We start from the raw sequence: 24916 nt of genomic DNA on the forward strand, positions 1-24916 counted from the left end.
TTATTGGTGAAGATCGACGTCTTTAATCAAAGCTCGTTTATGTTTTACACTTAATTAATCTTCTAACAAACGTTTGCTTTACATCCAAAACTGTGCAGTTATTATTCCATCATGATCGGCTGCTTCTGTGAACATTCTCAATAGGTTGTTGGGTTTTAGGAATATTGTGAACCGAGCACTGCACCACAACAACAACAACAACAACAACAACAACAACAACAACAACAACAACAACAGTAGTTATAAGGATGCAGAGGAGCAACGTGTAGCTATGCTGAGTTTACGTACATACAGCATTTAACTTATCTGACTTAAAGGTTCCGTCATGCTGGAATCAAAAACAATCTTTGGTGTATGTCGGTTTACAGCAATGATGGAGGCTCACACACACACACACACACACACACGCACACACACACACACACACACACACACACACACACAGCCGTCTCCTCGGTCCCGTCCAGCACAGATGGAAATAAGAGGTCTGGATCCACAGACGTCTGGATTCTCTCACTTTTCCGACAGGCGTTCCTACGGCCGTCACCAGGCGACCTTTGACCTCGGTGTGACCGAGCCTAAACGACGCCCGACCCCCCGATACCATTTCGTTTGAGCTGCGTGACGGTACAAGTGTCTGATCAGGTGACCACCGAGGCTTCACGCTCTCTTCAGTCTGTACAGGACAAAAGGATGTTGGTGCGATTCCCGCACGCCATTAAAGGTTCAGCGTTCCAGCGGGGCGGGGCGGCGCCCATCACATGGCCCAGGAGATGTTGGCCGCGTGCTCTTTGGCCTTCATGCGCAGCACGGCGATGCTGGACGTGCGGCGCTCAAACTCGGGCTTGGTCTCGAAGGCGTGGTGACCGTTGGCGCCCGGCGCCAGCAGCGAGTCGGCGCTGAAGAAGTTGTTGAGGGAGACGTGGCCGAACTGGTTCTGCTGGCTGGGGAAGCCCATGTAGCCGTGGTCGGCGGCGCCGGCGGCGGAGCGCGGGGGGTGCGTGTAGGAGGTCACGCAGGGAGGCGAGCCGCGTGGCAGCATGCAGGAGGAGACCACGGGGCCGCCGGGGGGGGCGCCGGGCCACAGGTTGTTGGGAATCTGTGGGGAGAGGCGGAGTCAAGTCCTGAAAGATGCTGATCCCAAAAATCAGAGTCAATTTGGTGTGAAACCAGGAGAGAAACTGCTGAGTAACAGGCTGTTTAAGGTGGTAGAGCCACCCTAAAGCTCAGGAGCCCCCCACCCCCCGGGGTCCTGACAGAGGGGGGCCCTGACAGAGGGGGGCCCTGACAGAGGGGGGCCCTGACTCTGCTCGTGAGGACAGTTGTGCACAGCTGGAGGAGCCTTTTTCACCCAGATCTTCAGAAGCAACTGTCCTCTTACGCTCCACAATACCTCGTTGTTCAGATGTGAGCTGGACCCCCCCCAGGGTGTGTGTGTGGGGGGGGGGGGGGTCTACACGAGGCCCTGGAGCTTTACCCTGAAAACTGAAAACTAAAATGAAGAAGAAATGATTTCAAATGTCGCGTGAAGGTGAATTTGAACCAGTTCAGGTGAACCTACAGCCCCCCCCCCGCACACACACACACACACACACACACACACACACACACACACACACACAGTCATCCAAAAATGTGACATTAATTATAATAGCAAAGAAAATCTGATCAAACATCCTCAACGATGTGATAATGACGTCTGTGCTGGGTTTATATAGATTATTGGGAATATTGTTCATAAAATCTTATTTTAAAGATAAAGACAATTAAATGTTTTGTTGTTTTGTGTCTCACGGAAGGAAAATATTTAACATTCTAACATCATTTTTCCTTTAACACATTTTATCTGAGATTTAAAACGATCCAATTTAATCTCAGACACTAAATTTTAAAATAGAGAAGCTGTTGACAGTTTAGAACCAATTTAAACGGTTTTAATTAAATATTAAAAAGAAAAAGTTAAGATGACAGAAAGAATTAATTAACACAAAATCTGTGCTGAATTTGGATTTAAATCTGCGGCCTCGGCAGGAATCAACTCATTAAAATAAGAACTAAATGGCTTATTTTAATTTTTTAATGCATCTTGAAAATAATCAGCAGGTCACTTTAAATCATTTAAAGTGAGAATTTTAATTTATAATTTACGTCGAACCATTTCAGCAAAAAATAAAAATAAAAAAAAGCAATTTTACGAATTTCTGCCAACGTTGATTTTTAAAAGCAGATCTCATCCGTCTTCGGACCGAACCGACCCCGAACCCGATAATCCGAACTCTCCGCGAAACAGGGCGTGGCTGTGATCCCGCACATAATCGTGCGTGAGAGCCGCACAGTTCAATTTTTTATATATATTTCAGATCCTTTGAGCCATTTGAAATGCGGGATCCACCCGGAGGGATCGCGCGGGTCGCGCCCCCGCGCGTCTCCTCTCACCTCATCTCCTACCTGACCTTTGTGCGCGAGACGGATGTTCTGTTCGAGTGGAACCCGATCCCGGCCCATTAATCCCGGCCGGCTGCAGCTCTGAGCAGCTTCTTATCTGAAGACGCTGCAGATTAATGACGCGCGCAGAGCCGCTCGCGCCCACGGCTCCGGCGCGTTCTGATCCAACAGGGATTCGAACACAGAGAGGAGGGCGCACCTGGCTGTAGCTGTCGGTCCTCGGCAGCACCGACAGGTCGTAGGTGGCGGCGAAGTGCGTCTTGGCCTGTTGGATCTGTCCGTAGCGCTCCCTCTTCCTCCACTTCGCTCTTCGGTTCTGGAACCACACCTGATGCGGGGGATTAGAACGAAAAAATAAAATAAATAAATGCAAGCGAAATGACAACAGCTGCGTTTGAAAACTCCGGATAATAAACTGTCGATGTGAAACTGGAGCCGCTGCCGCGTCCTCGTGGACGTGGTTCCGGCCTAAATAACGCAGATATTTAATCAAGGAAACGGGTTCTTGGCCTGTGATGGACCGGGACGTACCTGCACTCTGGCCTCGGTTAACTCCGTCCTCATGGCCAGCTGTTCCCTCACGTACACATCTGGATAGTGCGTCTTCTGGAAGACCTTCTCCAGCTCCTCCAGCTGCGCGCTGGTGAAGGTCGTGCGGTGCCTCCGCTTCTTGCTGCTCGACACGTTGCTGTCGCACTTGTCCGTCATGTCGTCCAACTCGGGCTTTTCCGGGCCGGGGGGGCCCGGAGAGGCCCGCAGGGTGCAGCACCCGTCCAGGGGCCTCCCCAGCTCCGAGTGCAGGGCGTCCTCGTCCGCTTTGGGAACACCATAATTAGCTAAAATGAGAAAAACCTTCTCTATAAATACACATATATACATATATAATTTTATAATATATAATATATACAATAATAGATAATTATTGTTAGATAGCATTAAAATTACAGAAACGCATTCGATTCAACACTTTGTCTATTTAATATCTATTTATTATATCTATTTAAATATATTTCGTCGTCTTCAGTCATTTTCCTCTTAAAATAAGCGCGATATTTAGAGGCCAAATGGTAGAAATGCATCTAATAAAACCTAATAAAGACTAAGCGAGGCCCCAAAGGTCTGGAGGAGACCTGGGGTCGGAGCTGAGGAGCCGTCTACGCACCGCTCTGGTCCCCGCAGGGCGACGCGCGCTGCTCGCCGCTCTGGAGACCGAAGGCCTGCGCGCACTTCGGGGAGGACTTGGTGAAGTAGGGCGCGCCGTCCAGGCTCTCCATGACCTGCTCCATGTAGAAATCGCTGGCCTTCATGGTTTGGCTCTTCAGCGTGAACTTATCCTCCATGTATTCCATCATCTTTGCCCAGATCCGTCGAACCCAAAACACCATCCGAGAGCGGCCGAGCCAGGACGCGGTAATTCGCCGGTGGAGATAATTTGCTGTGTCTCGCAGGCAGGACGTCTTTATAGCCCCAAAACAGAGTGAGGCTGCTGAACGAGCCCCCTCCTCTCTGGACGCCAAGCGGCCGCCAACTCCTCCCACGAACCGAGTCCAAAGCAAACTGCAGTCTGAAGTGACACCGAGGCTCCGAGGAAACACCGCGGAGCGACTTTAATTCAAAACACGTTTGCACATCCACAACGAGGCCATAATTTATGCAGGGCTGAAGCTGTGACTGGAAATGGATCTAATCTGGCTCTTTGGACCGAGGAGCTCTGATCTCCTGCAGCAGCTACCGCGCACAGCAGCGGGCTGCGGAACCGTAAAGATCATCACCCCGTTTATTTGAAATATCCCTCCACGATGGAGAGTTTCGGCCCTAATTTGTGTCGGCAATTCAGAAAAATGAAGTCACAAAATCCAAATAGAGAATCTCGAATTCAAATAAGTCATTTATCCTGTTTGCGCGCACAAAAATGTTGCATTTTTCTATTTTAATGGCCGCCGTGAAGGAGCTGTTCTAAACGCATCATCGCCATCAGAATTTAAATATACATTTAAAAGGGAACATTTTAATGCGGTTTTAAAATGTAACAGGCTTTAAATGCACCATTTATAAGGGAAGCATTATTTATAAGGATTATTTCCAATTAAAAATCTATGGAATTAAATACGTAATATTTCGGCGGTGACACATTTAAATTAGTGCGTTAAATTAGTTCTAAAGCTGGTGATTTAATTTAGCCAGAAAAATTCTCAGACTTTAAAAGAGTGATTAGCCAAACTAATACTAAATAAACACAAAACTTGGGGCCGCAGAAGTTTGAGTAAAGTTATTTCTGAAATGTGAAGATCTGATGTTGCTCCTGGTGCATTTAAAGATCCTGCAAATGCAGGAAATCAGAGATTCACCAGAATCCCAGTGGACAGGGAGGTCTGCCTAAAAGGACAAGAGACGCATTTCTTCTGGTTCTTCTTATTGGAGGAATTATGTTACGGCTAAGCAAAGTCCACCGTGCACACCTCCACCCGGAGCGCCGGCGCTCCGGCTCTGGTGGCTCGGGTCAGTGGCAGGAACCTGCAGCTTCACGCTGCCCCAGCAGGAAAAATCCAAATAAACAGAGGCGCTCCGGAGTAGCAGGGGGGTGTCTTGGTGGACGTCTAGGATGACCTCACGCGCTGGCTCACGCTGAGGAGAAAATGTGAAAAGTTCATTGTGGCGTTTGGAAATTCCTGATGCTGCGCCGGGTCTGTGGCGCTGGAGGACGGCGGCGCAGCCACAGCCGGGCTGGTTCTGGAAGTGTTGTCAGCCACCTGCAGGGAGCCTCATTCCCAGTAAGGAGCGCCGGCTGCCAGCCGCCATCCCGGTTGGAACATGAATTAGGATCTATTTCGGTCTTAATTGGCCCGATGACGGTCCAACCCGACCGCCGCCGGGCCTGAAAGTGCCACTTCACAGGACAGAACCATGACATCACGATGCCTAAATTGGGCCGGGCCCTAATTCAATCTGCAGGACCCAAAAACAGTCGCAGCACATTTTTCCCCCCAAAACACTTGATGTGATCAGAGCGGCTGAACTGAGATCGATATCGGCTCCTTCTGGTTCTGTTTGTTTGTCTTGACTTTTATTTCCAGGGGTCCAACATTCCTGAGCGCTGACAACCTTCTCAGAGTGGCCCGGACGCCGAGACCCGGCCCAATAGTCCACAAACTGACATTAATAACAGTGTAATAACACGAGCGGAGGGCGTTTTCGCCTGAGTGTCAAACAGCTGAAAAAAGGTTGTTAAAACATTCAAATGTGACTGATGAGACGAGAGAAACATTCAATGCTTGTTAAATATGGTCAAATCTAATTTCAAAGAAAGAACAAACCCCAAAACTATTGTTACTGGTTCAACTATTGAGTTTTTTATTTCTCTGCTGTTTAATAATCGTGATATAAAGATCTCGTTAGTGCCGTTATTATCGACGGTGCTTTGGGAATTTAACTCCCATTTTAATCACATAATTAGCTTGTTTTTATGACTTTTATGAGCCACTTTCAACCTAAATAAGAGGCTATATATATACTGTACATATGTCTTATTTTATTTATCTTATTCTAATGTTGTCTTTTTTATGTTGAATGTCGCAGCGTCACACCAGGACAAATTCCTAGCTTGTGTAATACTGTGTATTACAGGAACAATGGCAATAAACCTGATTCTAATTCTAATTCTAAATAAAAGGCTAAGTAAATAAGCTAAATACAGCTGCAGGTTGTCAGTCCGACGGTGGTTTTCTGTTCTTTTTTAGGTGCATCGACTCTGAATTTGAAGGTTTTAAACCAGTTACAGCAGAATCGCCCGGTACTGGAAGGATGAAACCAGCACCTAAAGTAGCTTCTGAGGGAAAAACCTGGAGAAGCGAAGGAATTCTGCCGCTGCGCCGCGCTATGAGCCTCGCTCTGGGACCCAGGACGGCCCGGGCTGATCTCGCCTTCAGCCACGACCTCGAGCCGGCTCGGAGCCCTCAGACGTGGGAGACCACGTCCCTCAACCTCAGGCTGACGACCGTGAGCCCAGCTGAGTCTAGAATTACGTTGCTACGCTAACGTGGATGTTGGGCTGCTTAAAGAGCGTCGAGACCATTTTCTTGCTTTTTTGAGCTCAATTAAAGCCTCTTAAGGCAGAATTTTTGTTGGAAAACTAATCCGTGTTTTTATATTCCTATTAATTTTGTGATAAGGAAAAAATATCCTGCGTGACCTGGATGTAATTCTTGAACTTTTGCAGCTCTATGTTGCCCCCCCAGCCCTGGCCTACAGCTGGGGCTTTACCCCTTTGACAGTTTTAAAGAATCCAACTGATAAAAAGGGTTCGAGTCCAGAAAGGAGCCTCAAGCAGGTTAACGGAGACGAGACCCGCTGATTCGAGGGGTGAATTTCCAGGACAAGAGACGATTCTATTGCTGTCAAATGATTTGAAAAGATGAAATTCTATCAAACGGTTTCCAGCACAGAAACAAGGACCGACCGTTGCCGTTAAAGGGCAAATCTCCTCCGCTTGCCTTATTTATCAGTGCCTTACTTATTTCCAGGAAGCTGATGCGACTGAGTGATGCTAAATTAAATTCTAATCGATGCTAAATTCTTCTAACGACACATGTGAATATTCTTTGTTATTTCGTGCCGGTCGGATGAAACCTGAGGCGCCCGCGTGCGCTCCAACTGCCCGGCGTCCCGCGGAGCCGCTGACGGTGAACAAGGTTCTTGGGTTTCACAACAACCCACGAGCGGGCGGGACGGCGGCGTCGGCCGAGCGAGAGCTGCGGCGGGTCCAAACACACCCACCGGCGTGTGAGCGACAGACAGGAGACCACAGACAGACAGACAACAGACAGAGAGACAGGCAGCGTTTCCTGCGTGAAGCTAACGTTTCCAGGTGTGAGGGAGCCTCCGAGCCTGCGGAGCACCGACGGGAATAAAAGGACATCGTTTCAGTCAATCCAGCCTCGCGCTGGTGGACCGGGTCAGGACAAAAGTGTGTGTGTGTGTGTGTGTGTGTGTGCGCGCTACAATAATCTTTTATTTATTTAACCAGGAGACATTTAGCCGGTCCTCTGATGCCATTATTGAAACCATCAGTGAGGCGTTCTGATCATGTTTGGGCGTCGCGACGCCTCGTGGACGCGCGCACGGATCCGTCTGATTCGATGGAAGTTTTTTAGTCCCGTTTGTGGAGCGGCTGCGCCTCAAACCTGCTGGCAGATCCTGGATGGTCGTGCTGGGCTACGGTCGGACCGTCGTCATGGTGACGCCAGCAGAGGCTACATCACTTGGTCTTCTTCCTGCCTCCTCCCCAGCCGCCGCTCAGACGGACGGGGTCGTCTCGGAACGACGTGCGCTCCTTTTTTGACGGCGCCGATGCGACCTCTTTGGCCGGCGTGCACGTTTGTCCTGGAGACACGGAAGGAAACTGCGTCAGGGTCAGGTAAATACGCCGCCGTCTTCCTCACGCGTCTTCCTCACGTGTTGAGGTGTGAAAGGTGGATTCTGGCGCCTCGCTAACGCCACCTCTCACGGTCGCTAACGCCACCTCTCACGGTCGCTAACGCCACCTCTCACGGCCGCTAACGCCACCTCTCACGGTCGCTAACGCCACCTCTCACGGTCGCTAACAGGCACGACGAGAGGCCGGAGCAGCCCCACAACAACCTCCAGTGAGGAGCATTTATCCTAAACATCTCGAGGCTGCACTGCTCATGTTCAGGTGGTTTATGCTTCTCTATCAGGGGTCGCGGGGTCACCTGGGGATCAAACACACAGAACAAAGGCAGCACCTCTCCCGGCTATGATGCATAACACGTGTAGGGTCCCTGTCTCCGGCCTCCGTGGCCCATCCAGAGGGCTGGGGAGGGGGTAAAGGACTGACCCCAGTCCAAAGATCTGAGCGGCCGCCACCCTAATAACACAAATCAGCTGATCCTGGTTACTGACCTGGTTAGTGACCTGGTTAGTGACCTGGTTAGTGACCTGCTTCACCCTAAAGTCTACAGATTCAGCCCTCCACACGCGGGCGGCGGACGCCATCTGAAGCCAGTCTGAAGTGCACGAGCACCGACCATATTACGTGCACGTGAAAAGTCAGTGCACGGCAGCGTCGTGGCGGATAGGCAGTCCATCCCTTCAGGTCGGGATGGAGCGGGGAGTTAGGGATCATCTAACGGCCTTGTAGCGGACGCTCGTTAAGCTGGTCACACATACGCTCATATTTCAATTTCATCGTTCAATTTGATTTCAATATTCTGATGTGGACGTAGACAAAGAGGCTTTATCCCCCCCTCCTCCCCCCTCCTCCCCCCTCCTCCCCCCTCCTCCCCCCCCCATCACAACAACGCTCACGGCTGCACCTCGTGGAAATCATTGTGAAATAATCACTGGAATCCAATTTGGCTTCGTTAGTGTGGACAGGGCTCTGCTTGACTGGGACACCGGGTTTAGAGCGGTCATCTGCTCCGGCCGCTCAGTGGCACCTTTGTCATCCCGACTCCTGAGCCCGGCCCGCTGACACAAGGGCCACTCATTCTTCGCTGAAAGGACTTATTCTGCCCGTTTCCACGGCGCTCTGTCCCCGGACCAACCTCCCGGCTCCCTCTCTGGACCCGGCCGAACCTCCCGGCTCCCTCTCTGGACCGGGCCCAACCTCCCGGCTCCCTCTCTGGACCGGGCCAAACCTCCCGGCTCCCTCTCTGTCCCCGGCCCAACCTCCCGGCTCCCTCTCTGGACCGGGCCCAACCTCCCGGCTCCCTCTCTGGACCCGGCCCAACCTCCCGGCTCCCTCTCTGGACCGGCCCAACCTCCCGGCTCCCTCTCTGGACCGGGCCCAACCTCCCGGCTCCCTCTCTGTCCCCGGCCAAACCTCCCGGCTCCCTCTCTGTCCCCGGCCAAACCTCCCGGCTCCCTCTCTGGACCGGGCCCGACCTCCCGGCTCCCTCTCTGGACCCGGCCCGACCTCCCGGCTCCCTCTCTGGACCGGGCCCGACCTCCCGGCTCCCTCTCTGGACCCGGCCCGACCTCCCGGCTCCCTCTCTGGACCGGCCCGACCTCCCGGCTCCCTCTCTGGACCCGGCCAGACCTCCCGGCTCCCTCTCTGGACCGGGCCTGAAGATTCGCCAGCCTATATTCCTCCTTTTACACACTCGGGTCCACGTGACTCCAGAAGCACGAGTGAAATAGTGAAAACACACGTCAAACATCCGAGTGGTTATACATTTAGTGGTTATTATTACACTGTTATAACTGTTGTTATAACGCATGAGCGCTGCCAATGTTTACACAGACGGAACTTAGTCGTCTCTACCTTATTGTAACAGCAACTGTTGGGGATTCATTTATTATTATTATTTCTTATTCTTATTATTAACAGTCCTGAACGTCACGTCGCCCTTTTTCCTCAGAATTTATTCGCGTGATTTAAAACAAAGATCTTAATCTCCGTACATTTCAGCTCACATAATTTTTTATTTTGAGGAATTTGCTTTGTTCATATTTATTTTACATTTATTAATATTTATTTTACAGGGAAAATTTTTCCTTTTGCAAATTAGTAACTAGATGCTTAAATTGAATTATTTTTATTAAAACACTGATATTATAATTAATGATGTCTCATCATTAATTATAAGTGTGTTATCGTGGCAGTTTTATTAGTAATGAACAGAAATATTACATCTACACTAAATAAATGTCTGATTGTTGGGGTTAAATTTTAATTATAACCACTAAAATGCTCTTGTGATTCTAAATTAGCCAAGCGACACTTTATTCCAAAACTCAGCTTTCAGTCATAATTCCTGGAATATTCCCAGTTGCGACGCAGTGACGGATCATTTCGGACGTGGTGTCAGTCGGCGTTCGCCACGATGTGAAAATGCTGATCGTGCACGTGAAATTTCCCAGACTCACTTGCACGACACAGAGCGTTTCGGGGAGGACGGCTGCTGTGTTTCTGGGGCCGGACGGCTGAACCGCTGACGGACGACGATCCGCAGGCTTGGTGTGGATGTTGTGGTGTCCCTGGTCCGCCTGCACGCACACGTGCACACACACACACACACACACACACACACACACACACACACACACGCACACAGCAGGAGGCAGCTCCAATAATCATCATCTACAGCGGCACTAAAGAGTGACGCAGAGATTTCAGCGAGTAACGTGGAGAAATTGAAAGTGTCACTGTGGAGCGAGACCACAGCCCAACCTCCCCCCACCAGCAGGAACATGGCTGATCAGACAGGCTCCGGGGGAGGGAGCACGACTGCTGAATGTAAATACTGCACACACACGCACACACGCACCCCAGAAAACTCACCGGCAGCGGCGCTCTGCCCCCATTCGGACTCTCTCCCTGGATGTCTGGCCAGACGCCCTCGCTGGGGAGGGAGAAGCAGATCAGTGGACAGTTTCAGGGGTCGACCATCATTCGGAGGTGATAAATGAACTAAAACCTCCTCTCGTGCAGGTTAGCGAGGGACATTTTAGCTCAGGCATAAACTCGGCCTCTGTTCCAGCTTTGGGGCGTCAGACTGATGAGTCAGCATGTTTGAGACACTTTCACCAGGGGGGGCAAAATGAGAATCAACATTTTATTTAATTTAAAAAACACAAACTTGAGGATTGTTAATCTTCTTTTCTTCACTTTGAGGTTTTTGTCTGTACGAGGACATGACATCATCAATCAATCAATCTGCTGATCAAAATGAAACTCCACAGGTCAACGACCTGTGTGTGTCCGAGTATCCGAGCAGAATTGGAATTTTAAAGTGACATTTTTAAGCCGTTTCAGGAATAAACACAAAATTAGAACTTTACATTCTAAATTTGTTCTAAAGTTGGCAGAACATTTTACTAACATTTTACTAACATTTTACTAACGTTTTATTAACGTTTTATTAACGTTAGGGACGTCAGGAAACGTGTGAACTTCAGGGATGGCCCCTTGTGGCCTGAAAAGTGGTGTTTTTGACACAAGTGTGCAGGAACTTTGAAGGGAAAACACTCCCATGTTTCAGGAGCCAGCCGTACCTGCCTGGCCCCCAGAGCAGCGTCCGGGCGTGCAGCCGCTGCTGAGCGCGCTCCTTCCTCCCCGGCTCAGCTTTGCCAACTGCATGACAGAGAATAACAAATAGAATGTCACCTAGTGCAGCTCCTGCAGGTTCAAATACACCCCCCATGGCAGCAGCACAGAGGGCCCTGCTCAGCCCTCAGCTGTGCAGAAGGTGAGATGTTCCTCAGAGACCAACGGTGCCATCAGGAGCTGCTCGGCGTGGACGGATAATCAGCGGCGGGTGCTGGTGCGGAGCGAAGCTGGAGCCGTCCCTCTGTAATTCCTGCAGTGGGAACGCTCCCTGCTTGTGTTTGTTTAGCTGAGTCATGACTGGAATACACGTGAAGCTGCTGAAAGATGCACCAGGAGAGGATCTGCGCTCCTCTCAGGGCTCTCAAATTAAAGCCGAGCAGCTTTCCTGATGAAAATAAACCGGAAAAGGCTGCTGATTTACGAGGGATGCTGAAATCCCATAATAAGGCCATAATTCAAAGTAAACACTGGAGCGGCGCTGACAGTCGGGCTGCCGTGGAAACTGATAATCAATCCTGACAGCCCGGCGCTGGAACTAATGATGCATTTATTTAAGCAATTTACTTGCTTTTGTTGAGTTGTAAAGGGAAGAAAAAGTTACAGTTTTCATGGTTTAATTGAGGAAACCCACTAAAAGGTGATGGATGCCCCCCCCAGGGCAGCAAAGGGCAGGACATGTACAGGGTGCAACAGGAACAGTTCCTTTTAAAAACATTGTTTTATTTAATAAAGAACGGTGTCCTGATAAATATTCAACAGGGTTCCTAATGACCCTTCATCCAGATTTTATTCCTCTAATTTAATTGCTCTGATTGTGATCATTGATGTGGTTAAAAGGGATAATAATTAACAATAATATAATAATTCATTGTAAAATCATGACGCAAAGACATCCAAACATTTGAGACGAGCACATTTATGTTGCAATCCGGCAGCAGAGAGAAAGACTATGAAAAGCCCCCTCTCGACCCCCTACAACCTCCTAAATCCCCTTTCAGTACTCCCCCAGGACATCAGGAGGGGGCCTGTAGGAGTCACGGCTGTTAAGACGGGCTCTTAAGCACATTAAGTGAGCTGGCCTCTAGTGAGGAAGAGAGAACTTTGACTAAATATCCCAGTTGTGGAGGAGGAGGAGGAGGAGGACAGTGGAGGCTTTGGTCTGCAGCAGAGTGCTGCAGGAGAGACACATTGTGGGATTTGAGGCTCCACACAAGCCAGGACCGTAAGAAAACAGATGACGGAGCCATGACGGAGCTGGACGATACAACTGGCAAACAAAACACAAGCGGATCCAGAAAAAGCCCAAAAAGAGGGAGCAAATTCAAAGTGTCTGCGTGTTTGCTGCATCAGTAATCACATCACAACAGCCTGTAATCAAGAAGAGGGGAAAGATCATAAATCACTTAAAACTCCCTAAAAAGGCCGAGTGTCCACATGCAAACAAATCATTAGAGTCCTTCAGGAATTCCCCCCAACATCCACGGCTGAAGCTGGAACAGCCTCCAGACGTGAGCGACTGGATGGAACATCTGCACGAGCAGGACAACAGATCTTTGGTCTTTGTTACGCGAGCAGAGACACAAACGGACGCTGTGGGGTCACAGCCGTGAACGCTGGGAAGAAAATGATGAGGAGGATAAACAAGACGACGGTTCAGATTTACTCTGGATTTTTGGAAGTGTGAAACCCAGCTAAGCCTTTTATCTGGGGGGGGGGATCTAAAGCCTTGTTCCCCTCTAACATGACAACTGATGTTTTCGTGGGGTTTGAACCCACTTTTGAAGAAGGTTCAAAGCCTGAGTGTGCTGGGGGGGGGGGGGGGGGGGGGGGGGCAGAACAAAAGAGGAAGAACCGAGAAGAAATGCTTGGAGGGTTCAACATCTGCAGCAGGAGACACGAGCCGACTGAAACCATCCAACAGGGATGAAAAGTAGCGAAGATCTTGTGCTGCTAAAAGAAAATACCTCGTGGCGCTGCTCCGCGCTCCCTCGATCTGCCTCTCCGGGTATGTAAGCCGATACCCATTTCAAGTGGGTTACTCATGTCCAGCACATCCACACAAAGAGTCCGGATAAAATAAACACGCCGCGTCGGATATCTTGGAAAGAATCTGTCATGCGTTTGGGCTAATCACCTCCAGAAGAGGCTTGACTCAAAGCCTGAAATGTTAGCCCCTGTCGGGGAGCGCTGGCTGGGCCCGGGATGGGCGGGCTGGGCCCCGGGCACTGGCAGTGGATCCGGAGGAGGGGGTACCTTGTTCGGGTCAGGACCAGGGGAGGAAGGCAGGAGACGGCTTTTGGCCTGTTTGTCAAGAGCTGGAATCCAAAAAATACCGGCCAGGTTCTCCCCGTCGTTGCGGACGGGGACGACGAGGGTGACGCAACGACAGCTCCGCTGCCATAGTTACGGCACGTTTGTGTGGCAGGTTACACACAGTTTATATAGCTGACAAATCAGAATCAAATTACACCTTTGAAATTGAGTTATATAGATTTTTCCACCCCAGTCAAGAGGAAGCAGGAGCCACCGTCCTCCAGAACAAGGCTGTTGTAATCAAATGTGCCGTTTCACTGGCTGCCAACTGGGCCGGAGCCGGTCCCAACATTCTATAGTAGCAATGAAGCTCTGCTGCTGCTCTGCTGCTGCTCTGCTGCTGCTGCTGCTCTGCTGCTGCTGCTTGCTGCTGCTCTGCTGCTGCTCTGCTCTATTCTCTGCTGCTGCTGCTCTGCTGCTGCTGCTGCTTTGCTGCTGCTCTGCTCTATTCTCTGCTGCTGCTGCTCTGCTGCTGCTGATGCTGCTGCTCTGCTACTCTGCTGCTCTGCTGCTGCTCTGCTGCTGCTCTGCTCTGCTGCTCTGCTGCTGCTCTGCTGCTGCTGCTGCTGCTCTGCTGCTGCTACTGCTGCTCTGCTCTATTCTCTACTCTGCTGCTGCTGCTCTGTTGCTGCTGCTCTGCTGCTGCTCTGCTGCTGCTGCTCTGCTGCTGCTCTGCTCTATTCTCTGCTGCTCTGCTGCTGCTCTGCTGCTGCTCTGCTCTATTGTCTGCTGCTGCTGCTGCTGCTGCTCTGCTGCTCTGCTGCTGCTCTGTTGCTGCTGCTCTGCTCTATTCTCTGCTCTGCTGCTGCTGCTCTGCTCTATTCTCTGCTGATGCTGCTGCTGCTGCTCTGCTCTATTCTCTGCTCTGCTGCTCAAAAGTGTGATCACTCTTGCTGGATCTCTGGCTGCGAAGTGCTGACCAGCAAAAACACAAAAGGGGGAAATTCTGGGAGTCACACTCTCTAAAAACATCCACCCAACAGAGATGAGCTGGAATGAAAAACATCCCAAAGCTGAAGGTAAAGTTTGTGCTCTGAAACCTGAAATGACAGTCAAACATCTGGAATCTCCCCACCACCAATGAGAGACTGGGACCAACGAAAGGAAGAGTTCCTCCGGCATGTGTCTGACTGCTGGGTGACCGAGCGCCGGTGTCGTGCTCTTTGGTACTCAGGCCTTGACCCCGGTGGGAGGAGGAGGGGGGGTGCAGAGAAAAGATGGAGCCAAGTTTGTGATAAAAGCTGATTTCCACCCATCCTCCCTAACCGCCCCCACCGCCCCAGCCTCTTCCAACTCTTCCCTCCCTTTAAAGTCTGGCTGCGGATGTCACAATGGCAAATCATCGCTCCACCTCAGGGCAGGGCAGGACGCCATGGCAGACGAGATCCAGGGCCCGATTATCATCCCCTGACTCTTGAAAGACGACACACACACATCTGTTCAAACAATCCTCAACTGCTCTGAGATGGAGGAATTTCAGAGACGCGATCACAGAGGGGTGGCATCGTTCATTGCTTTGTTCTGAAGGGAGCTGGATGCTGTGATGTCATCGCGTGCCGCACGTGATGTGGCGTCTACATAGAATCTAACTGAAAACAATTAAAATGAACAAGAAGGTGGAGCCGGTTTGTTAGCGTAGCACTCGCTGTGCTAGAATGTGATAAACTGATTAAAGTTGCACCACTAATCTGAATAAACAGCGGACGTCCTACCTCTTCCAGGATTTCTGCCGCGTTCTGTTCCCCTGTTCCGTGTCGTTGGGAAATTGGCGTCAGCGAGGCCGACTTGGACGCGAGGTTCTGGGCAGAATAAGAGACAGAGTAAGGGAGGGTCAAAGAAGGACAAAGTAGGCCGAAAAACTAACATTCGGAAAATATTAAAGAGCGCTTTGGTTCCACTGAGGCCGACGCCATGAGAGGTTAGAGCAGACGGGGTCCCGTGTGTTGGCAGGGCCCGACTACAAGGGCACCGTTCTATTGGAATCATGCAGTTGCAATTGTGATCAAAGAGCAGCCGGCCTGTACACGGCCGTAGCACGATAAACATGACAGGAACGCCATTCCGTGAGGTGGGATCGCCTTTCACTGCAGCCGTATGAAACCACTACAATGAACGCTAATGAAAATCGTTGCGGGGCGGCTTGTCGTGAGGTTTCTTGGCAAACATTATTTCCTCTGCAGGCGCTCAGAACAGCCCGATCAGATGCGACAGGCGCTGGTTTCTGCTGACTGTTATGGCCCATTAACTTACACAAGGTGGAAAGGTTCGCTGCTGCTGAAGCGCAGTTGAAGGAACAAAGACGGGAACGAAAAAAAAGGGAGAAATTAGTGGGAATATTTTCCTTTCGGAAAAAGGATTTTTGTCCTCGGAGTTGCTTCGGCACTGTTGGGTAAACTAAACCACGGGACCTTCTGGCTGAATCTGTTTACATGAGCTTTAGATTTCTACCTTTCTCAAAAATAGAATCCTCAATAATGCATTAAAATGATGAAAATATTGGAAATAAACACACCTTCCTTGTGCTGCAGGTTGTTGGATTTCATCTTCTGGGCTCGTTTAAGCATCAGCAGAGCCGTCCCGCTGTGTGAGAAGCCCCTAAATACAAGAGGAGTCTCAAAAACTGATGTGGAGCCACACGTGCGATGGCGGGACCATTTACCATTGTTCCATGACCTCCTCTGATGAGAGAGAATTGACGTCTGTGCAGGGAGATTCGCTCCTAAAATCCTTAGCAGATCTGCTGTTGCACATATCGACAATTTCATCAGTTTACTGTGCAGGTTTACACAAAAGGCAGGAAAACAAGAGTCGGGCGGTTTAAACGATTTTAACGAAGCATCAAACCTGACTGGGGAGACCCTCAGCTCATCTGCATCCACCTGCTCTGCGTCCCTCCATCCTTCCCTCGATCTCCCTGGAAAAGGTGCTGCTGACAGCCGGGAGGATTCAGGAAAAGACTGAAACAGAAGCATGATTCTTGCTCAGAGAGTTGAAAGTGTGTTGAGAGACCTCAGTGTCCAGAGGCACGAGCTGAAATATCGAATGCTTCTTTTGAGCTCCTTGGCTGACATCTTGAACCCGAGTAAAGCCTTTGCACTCGTGGAATGTTCGTGTAAGTCAAAGTAACAGCTTAATAACGGTAGAGGTTCTATTTTCTCCCGTTAAACTGTTCATCTGCACCTTTGATGTGCACCTCAGCGTCAACACAGTCAGATGGCCCCCGACAGCAGCTGCAGCACATCGGCCGGCCTAAAGCTGCTACCATGATGTACGGCCCTGAGCACGCTCCAAAGAAAAGATCCAAAGAGAGGTAAATGGAGGAAAAAAGCTGGACGACAGTCTGGCTGCATGACAAACGACATCTGCTGGTGTGCAGCACGCTGGCGGCCTCCAGGAAGCACCCTTGTTTTCAATCAGGGAGGGTGAGACAAATCCTGAAGGGGTGAGAGCAGAGCTAGAAAAGGAATGGGCCCGGGCGACTGCTCTTCCTTTGGTGTCACACAATGGCTGCATTTACCAACCACCTCATCATTCACCAGGTTTGGGCTGAGAGAAGATGGAAGGATTGGGGCTTTACCTTCTGCTGCCGTGGAAGCGGGCGCACGTCACCTCCACTCAGCATTTCCCACTGTTTGTCAGTAAAAATAAGCATTAAAAACAGAACAATGGCTCTTTTTTATCGGGACTCCTCGTGCCCACCTGTTCAAAGAAAAATTGATCAAGTTCCTCGAGGACGTCGTCCTCAAAGAAGTCGTCCTCTTCGGAGTCAGAGACTGGGACTGTAGCTAGGGCAGCTTTGAGCCTCCTCCTGAGAGAGAAGCCCCTCCAGAATGCCTGGAGGTACCCAAAAATAGAAACGTTACAGTAGGAAGGCCTCCATGAATCACAGGGAGAACGTAAATATTGTGCATTATCCCATCAGGGAGATAAAACATGTTCAGCGCTCTTTTAATTGCAGTGTGTTCTGTTCTCTGAACTCTACGTGACTCGAGGCTGTTGGGAGAAAAATGGAGCTCCGGAGCGCCTCTAAATCCTCCAATTCCCAAAGGGATGGGGGGGCACACTTGAAGTAGAGCCGAGGAGGAATTCTAAAACTCTTCCTACCACACGTCTTTGGAATCTGATTAATCACTCGTGTCCCCCGAACGCACGGTTCTACAAGTCCACCTCCTTCTTTGGGGAGCCTTAAAGGACTCATCAAACAGGTTTTATGTTGAAAAGAGATTTAGGAAAATCCTTTGGTAGCCTGTTTTTCAAACAATTTACTGTGAATTGTTGCTCAAATGAGTCTCCATCACACATAAAGTCTGGGGGTGAAGATGGACGTGAAAAGTGACTCCAACTTTAGGCCACAAGGCTGGAAAATTCTAGCGAGGTTCATAATTATACGATGACAGGTTAACAAGCAGGCTGGGTCCAGCGTCCAATGAGGTTACAGTAACGGCAGGAAGCTGTGATACCAGAAACAATCAGAATTTTTTATTTAATCCAAATCACAGAAGGACTCAACAGTAATGTGAAGCTGCTCCATCCCATCATAATATTATCACAGCACTGATGCTTTCAGCACAAACCTGCTGCCCAACGAGCTCAAAGCTGCAAATCACCAGGTTGTAGAGTTCATGTTCGTGTTCAGAAAGCTGCTTTATTGATGTTCAATCTGTGTGTGTGTGTGTGTGTGTGTGTGTGTGTGTGTGTGTGTGTGGTGTCGGCATCACACAACTGTGAGTCCGACGGAACCATTCCGAGCATGTCGTGAAAGCATCCTGGCGTTCCGACCTGCTGAATCAGTCGTACCTGGATGACTGTTGCTGCCCGATCCAGCGTGGCAGCTCTGGACTTTGTGCCGTGTTCTCCGTCGCTACGTGGCGAACGGATCCTGGCGCTGCCACACTTCAGTCTGCAGCTCCTCCACCGCTGCTGAATCACAAGTGCTGCTGCGCTGCTCCAGAAAACATACAGACGAAGGCAGAAATAAGCCACCATGTCTCTGCACATTTGTCTTTCAAAATGTGAAATTTATTCCCGAGCACACATCTGGAGAGCAGAACTCCAGAGACCTTAACGGCGTCCAGAGTCGCCCTGCGTAAGAGATATATTATACTCCCAAAGATAGCTGAGTTAATGAGGACGCCGTGTTAGAATGAAGAGGGCGTTGAACATTGTTGTAAATCACATAAAGGAGGCTCCAATGATGACAAATGCTCTGCAGAGCAAAGCTAATAAAATGCTGAACAGGAATTAGCTGCCCTAAGTGAAGCGGAGCTCTTTTATCTTATATCTTGATCATGTGATGAGGGACAGTATGGAGGATCACCTCTGGAGGGTCTGGTCTTGAAGGTTGGTCACAGGTGGGATGTCAGCATTGGAGGGAATCATATTTTCCTTTTTCCCAGCGGCCTGCGTGCTGCCCGGGTTAACCATGCTAGCTGCTGGCTGGAGTCTGTCTTGGATGCAACTCTCAGCTGAATTCTGATCAAAAGTCCCGTACTTGACTCTGTTTCTCCCCCTGTTTGGAACAAAAGATTTTCCAGCAGTCTCCATTTCTGGGAATTCATTAAGCTTTGCAGTAAAGCTGAAGTCCGTGCCAAGTGCTGCTCGACGTCCATACCAGTGTTTTTCAGTCTCGGTGTCGTCATATTCGTGGGTAAATCGCTGCTCCACAGCCAGCTGTGAAGCCTCATGGAGGTGTCTGCAGGAGATCTTTGCAGCGTCTAGAGAAGACGCCGCCTGTCTGCAAACATCCAGACAACAGAACAGTTTCAGCTGGGTGGACCAGACATCCCTCAGGTTCCTTTACTTCTATTAACATGCTCTCCCTTCACTTGTCTTATTTACCTGACTAAACAACACGTATAACACACAGAAGTACTCGGGTGTGTATTATCTGGAGGGGGGACGACCATCATTTGTAATTGGGGCCAGCAGAAAATGCCAATACCTATAAAAGCCTCGGCGCGACAGAATTAAAATGATCAATTATCAGGTATTTTCCCCCATAAAAACTTATTTCACTCACTAACTTCCCTACATACTTACTCATCTGATTTTATGACTGATATTATGACATTTTCCCTCTTGTTGGTGAACGCGTATTCAGCTCACTGGAGAGGTGAGATGTTGCTCATCCAGCAGCCTGTAATATCGGTGTAACATCATAGATACGCTCCCCCCGACTGGGCTGTGGCCCTTTAAATGCAGCATAGCATTAAAACAGGAAATTCATTTGGAGCTACAAACACGTCAAAGCAAAAACAACATATGAATAAAGTGCACTGTCCAGAAAAACACAGATTTTTCCCCTCAGCCGTGTTGCCATTTATCCATCTTGACTGTTGTAGCGTGAGTCTGTGACGTAGTGGCGCGCAGACGTCTGCCTTCTGTCAGATATAATGGATCTAGACGACTTCTCACTGGTGGAGCGCCGCTCACCCAAAGAATGATACATTTGAAAAACCCATCAGTCGGAATCAGGGCCCAGTAAATAATCCACAGACCTTGTTAAGGCCATTTAGCGGCTATTTTCTTTCTGAATGAACTGGCCTGGGCGATAATTTAGGAGACCTTGCACCTCCACCAAGGACGGCATGAATTTAAAAATTGTAAAATTTACATTTTACACTCACTAAAATACTTAACATACACCTTAGAAATCTTTTTATACCTGTTGAAGCAATCAAATCATGTTAAAAGGGGTCAAAAGTCCATTTGACTAGATGGCAGAAGCACTTCCAGCAGGAGACATGTGGAAATAAACACTCTTCAATAAAGTGAAAGGACACATAAAAGCGGTGTTGTTGATCTTTCCCTGAGCAGGTCTGCTGCAGTGAGCGGATCAGTTCTTCAGAAAGGTATCTGGACGCATTAGGCTGGAGAGAAGACAGACGTCTGGGCCGCCCGTATCTCTGGAGCTGCAACCGCAACAAGCTCCGCGCATGAAAAACCGCCGAGGCCGGCCGGAAAAAAGCAGGTATTTGGATTTTAGGGGACGCGCGTTCGAAAAGGAAGAACATTCTTCGACTGAAAGGGAGTCCCGTGTTTCAAAGAAATCTAAAACTATAATTAAAGAAACCACAAAAGCAAACATTTATTTGAAAATATCAAGCTAAATAGAAGGCGCTCCGGTCCAAACAGAGCGCCCGGAGGACTGGATTCTGCTTGAGGTTGTGAGTAATTCAGTTTACTGCACACGTTAGAGAGGCTTCCTTCGCATTTCTGTATTCAGACCATTTTACCGCAACTCAGAGAGTCACGTACAAATAAAGTATCAGATTTAGCTGACGTTTACCTCTTGACCAGTCGGTCCGGGTCGTCCAGATGACTCTGTAAGGGTGTGTGTTGCTCTTTGTCCCCAAATATCATATAATGTCCCTTTTATTGAGGGATAAACTGACTACAAAGCCACCTCACTGGAAACTTAATGAATCTATTAGCGATGCTGGGCAGCAGTCAGAGCCCTGCAGCCCGAGGCCTCACACACAGTCCCTGCACAGACCGTCCACACAGCCAGTAGCCTCAGGTACCACAGCCACTCCCCCACAAAGACCCGGCTCTGGGCTCTCAGCGGGACGAGAGGAGTCAGGACTGCGACCCCCCTGACCCTCCCCCCCTCTACCTGCTGGTTCACACCAGGGTCAGCCTCCGTATCTATAGCATGGATAGAAGCTGCGTCTCAAAGCTGCAGCAGGAAAATGCGTGTTGGGGGAAACAGGTCCGAGAAGAGCTGCCCAGTGGTCACGGGACCCACGACCCAACCATCCTCAGCACCATCCCAACCGCCCCAACGGGGAAACAATAAGGAGATCTATAAGTTCTTGGTAACTTTGACCGCAAAGTTGCGACTTTGGCTTCAGGAATGACAACAAAACGCTACTTTTATTCCATTAAAGTATTTTGAAATGTTTCGAAATTGAATCAGCACGATGAAATGATTCGATATTTGACATGTTTTCCCGTCAGCGGGCTGTAATGTAAACAGACAGACGCCACATGTGAAATAATAGAGCCGGTTTGAGCTGAGCCGTTACTACAGCGCGCGGACGCTCGTGCACGTCGTCTTTATTGACAACAATCTTTTTCTGTCAGTTCTGCTTTTAGTGTGTTGTGTTTGGAATGGTGTGTGTGTGTGTGTGTGTGTGTGTGTGCGTGTGTGTGTGCGCGCATCTTGAGGACGCTCTGCTTAAAGCCAACAGCCTGAGGACATTCTTCAAGTTAGGGTTAAACTGTGTTGCAGCCTGATAACCTAATGTCTGTGTATTCAGGCCTATATATATAATTACATACACATTCATGTATTTTTCTCAAAACGCAGGTATGACTTTCCCAGAGAAGGTGGCACATTAAGGATTTTTTACACCTTCTGTAGCAAAAAAAGCAGCAAAAACATCAGTGCTGCTGTCCGACCTCAGACGGAGGTCACGGTAGAGGTGAAGGGAACGTATAGACGTGAATAAAGAACGTAGGGAGCCCAGAGCCTCGTGATTACAGTTACCGGCGGAGCGACGTGTGGCGCTCGCTCACCTCCTCCGTACCCCCACCAGACACGGGGTCAGGCTGCGGGTTAAATGGCTGCGTTGGTCTCCCCAAAGCCGAGAATGGCTCATTGTTCAGAGGCCATCGGGGTTGAGGGCACACAGCAAGAGGTGAAGCAAAGTGAGCGCCATAGCAATCCCCCGAGCCATAGGAGTCCCCGGTCTGACCCGCGCGGGTAGCTGCCGCCACGTTTCATCTTTTGTGCTGTGTAATTTGGAGGGGTCATGATGATAAGCAGAGAGTCGAGCAGCGTTTTAAGTGCTGGTGGTCCGTCCTGCTCAGTCCGTGTGTGTAGGGGACTCGTGGAAATAGATGGGACCTTGTCTGGAGGGTGGCTGCACCCGACGCGTCAGACATAACACGAGGAGAGCCCACATTCCTGCTTGCTCCCGACCTCTCCGACGGGCAGAGTGGGGGGGCATTTATCCTTATCTGTAATCTCACTGTTTTCATCCGGCGTGAGACGTCATTTACCTGAGCTCTTGGCTGTGCCGCTGCTGTAACTCCGACGTCTGCTGAAGCTGAGCGTGACAGACAGACAGGAAGCTGCCAGGAGCCAAGCGGGGCCGTTCAGCAGAAGACCGCACCGTCACCGGCTCGTCAACGACCCGGAGACCAGGTACCGCTCTGAGGAGCCTGGACCTAAACAGGAAACAGCATATTGTGTCTGATTTAAGGCTCAATGCGTCTGGAATTAGTGTCACTAAATGTGCAGCGTCGCAGGAATCTTAGCTTCTTGATAAAGAAGCTAAAATGTGACGCCGTCTCCCTGATTATGGCGCATTATTTCCCCCTTCAGAGTAGATTGTGTAGTTAACAACATTATTCCACATTTGGTGGCTCCCCTTCTTTTTCTCGACTTGTTAAAACTGACTTGGTTTAAATTTGCGTTCAACTGAGGCTTTTTTGTGAGGAGGGATGAAAGGAGAGAATCTGTGAGTCCAGGGAAGAGGTACGAGTGGCCTCAGGCCCAGGATGTGTAAGGAGAAGAATGCCAACTATCTTCCAGAGAAACGTATACAGAAACGTTCACCAACAAGGACCAAATGTGGTCTGTGTTCAGTGGGAAAAGGCAGAGGGGGAAACTCTATAGGACACAGGGGAACGGCAAATATAAAATCTGGAGGAAAAAAAAGTCTCCAGGCTATGAAGACAATTTCTGAAAACATTTTAAAGTGAAAATTCCCAGGACAGCGCGTGCTTTTAAGTCTCGGCTCATTCTGGCTATTTGAGCAATATCTGAGTATGATTACTTATATTAACAAGGTTTACTTCTTTATTGACACGATAAGAACAATTCTGATTGTGTGAGTGAGTCTCAAGGTTTGGGAATATCTGTAAAAAAAATATCACACTTGGATTCCCTACTTTATTTTAGTGTTTGTTTTGTGAGCTAAAACTTTAACGCAGGCTGATAAATAGTTTATTCACTGGGAAAGATAAATAAGAGAAAACCGGAGTCTTTTCCCAGAATCCCTCCTCATCCAGATCCCGGTGAGAGGAGCTACTCTGATTTATTATCAAAGGCAGAAATGAATCCAAACACTGATAACGGGGCAGCAAATCAAACAAGGGCCACTAATGACAGAATAATTATCACTAGGCCAATAATTAAACACCACCAGTAATTAAATGATGATTGATCAAAACCCTCAAAGTCACAACCGAACAAAGAGAAGCTAGAAAAAAACAGATTTGGATTATTTCAAAGAGGTCGGAATCGAACTGCGATGATCTGTAGGGAAAAATGTATTATTATTATTTTCATTATTATAGTTACATTTATTTAAAAGACTTCAGCCCGACTGTTGCATTTTAATGTACAATAAAAAAAACTAACCTTCTGATTTTTGATATTGAACTTCAGGTATGATTTATAAAATTGTACAAAAAAAAAAAGATTGTAAAGGAAAAAGCTAAAGTAGTTTGTGTCCAACGCTGCTGGGATCTGGGTCACGTTTCGGCCCTTTGGGCACCACGTCGGGCTCATTTAAGAGGAGCCCAAAAGTGACCTTGTGACTGTCGTATGAGCTCATTCGGGGGGGGGGGGGGTAATTCAATTGAGGAAGAGACGCCATTAGGAGACACTGGGGGAAAGGCAGCACGGAGTCGTGCACTAACGGGTCTGCCAGCACGTCTAATGAATCAGGAGATAATTGAGATCACTCACTGACTGCTTGTCATTTCACAACCATTATCTTTGCGTGCAAAAATATTATTTCTGTCAGCACAAAGGGGCTCGTTTTGCACAAATGTGTCCAAATTAATGAGCCGGCTTGTTTTCCCGCGGCAGCTCTCTCGGCAGAGGAACGCTGATTAAATCCACGAGGTTAAACCGCCCAAAGTGAACATCGGTTATCACATTTCATCTTCCTCTTTTGAGGGAAATGCTCTTTTTATTCTCTGTTTTTAATTTCTTTTCCCTCAGTTCTTTCGTGTAGCCTGTTATCGCTGATTCTTGATTCCTCTCCAGAAACCAGAACATCTGGAAATATAAACGTCAGGACTGTCTGACCAACTGTGCTGCGTAAAGGATCCCCAATACAACGCGACGCC

At 49.1% G+C, this 24916-nt stretch overlaps 2 protein-coding genes across 8 annotated transcripts in view; both read right to left on the bottom strand.

Moving 5' to 3' along the window:
* Window positions 1-4200, bottom strand: alx1 (ALX homeobox 1). Its single transcript, XM_057052271.1, has 4 exons — window positions 3608-4200; window positions 2977-3281; window positions 2645-2773; window positions 1-1099 (listed from the first exon to the last, which is right to left on the bottom strand). Exons 1-4 carry the CDS (start codon window positions 3828-3830, stop codon window positions 758-760), a joined length of 999 nt encoding a protein of 332 aa, XP_056908251.1. The 5' UTR covers window positions 3831-4200; the 3' UTR covers window positions 1-757.
* The window catches only part of lrriq1 (leucine-rich repeats and IQ motif containing 1), a 27210-nt gene continuing 6166 nt past the window's right edge, over window positions 3873-24916 (bottom strand). For 2 of the 7 annotated variants that reach the window (XM_057052269.1, XM_057052265.1), the window contains exons 12-25: window positions 22835-23002; window positions 19440-19562; window positions 19146-19337; window positions 18626-18770; window positions 17528-17662; window positions 17406-17456; window positions 16673-16785; window positions 16488-16568; window positions 16341-16423; window positions 15541-15627; window positions 11461-11539; window positions 10748-10808; window positions 10333-10452; window positions 6797-7824 (exon numbers count right to left, since the gene is read on the bottom strand). In XM_057052269.1, the coding sequence (XP_056908249.1) occupies window positions 7738-7824; window positions 10333-10452; window positions 10748-10808; window positions 11461-11539; window positions 15541-15627; window positions 16341-16423; window positions 16488-16568; window positions 16673-16785; window positions 17406-17456; window positions 17528-17662; window positions 18626-18770; window positions 19146-19337; window positions 19440-19562; window positions 22835-23002 (1525 nt within the window). In that variant the 3' untranslated portion in view covers window positions 6797-7737. Of the gene's footprint in view, window positions 4010-4315; window positions 5071-6796; window positions 7825-10332; window positions 10453-10747; window positions 10809-11460; window positions 11540-15540; window positions 15628-16340; window positions 16424-16487; window positions 16569-16672; window positions 16786-17405; window positions 17457-17527; window positions 17663-18625; window positions 18771-19145; window positions 19338-19439; window positions 19563-22834; window positions 23003-24916 lie in introns of those variants that run through there. The other 5 variants (XR_008953338.1, XR_008953337.1, XM_057052268.1 and 2 more) reach the window with 5 other exon arrangements.

The sequence above is a fragment of the Takifugu flavidus genome, chromosome 13 (genome assembly GCF_003711565.1).
Source record: "Takifugu flavidus isolate HTHZ2018 chromosome 13, ASM371156v2, whole genome shotgun sequence".
Classification (NCBI taxonomy): Eukaryota; Metazoa; Chordata; class Actinopteri; order Tetraodontiformes; family Tetraodontidae; genus Takifugu; species Takifugu flavidus.

Excerpts from the sequence above, each read along its gene's own strand:
- alx1 (XM_057052271.1), bottom strand. The coding sequence starts at position 3,830 with ATGGTGTTTTGGGTTCGACGGATCTGGGCAAAGATGATGGAATACATG. Across the intron at positions 2,774-2,976 it reads TAACCGAGGCCAGAGTGCAG|GTGTGGTTCCAGAACCGAAG; the intron begins GTACGTCCCGGT and ends CCCCCGCATCAG. Across the intron at positions 1,100-2,644 it reads GGACCGACAGCTACAGCCAG|ATTCCCAACAACCTGTGGCC; the intron begins GTGCGCCCTCCT and ends CTCTCCCCACAG.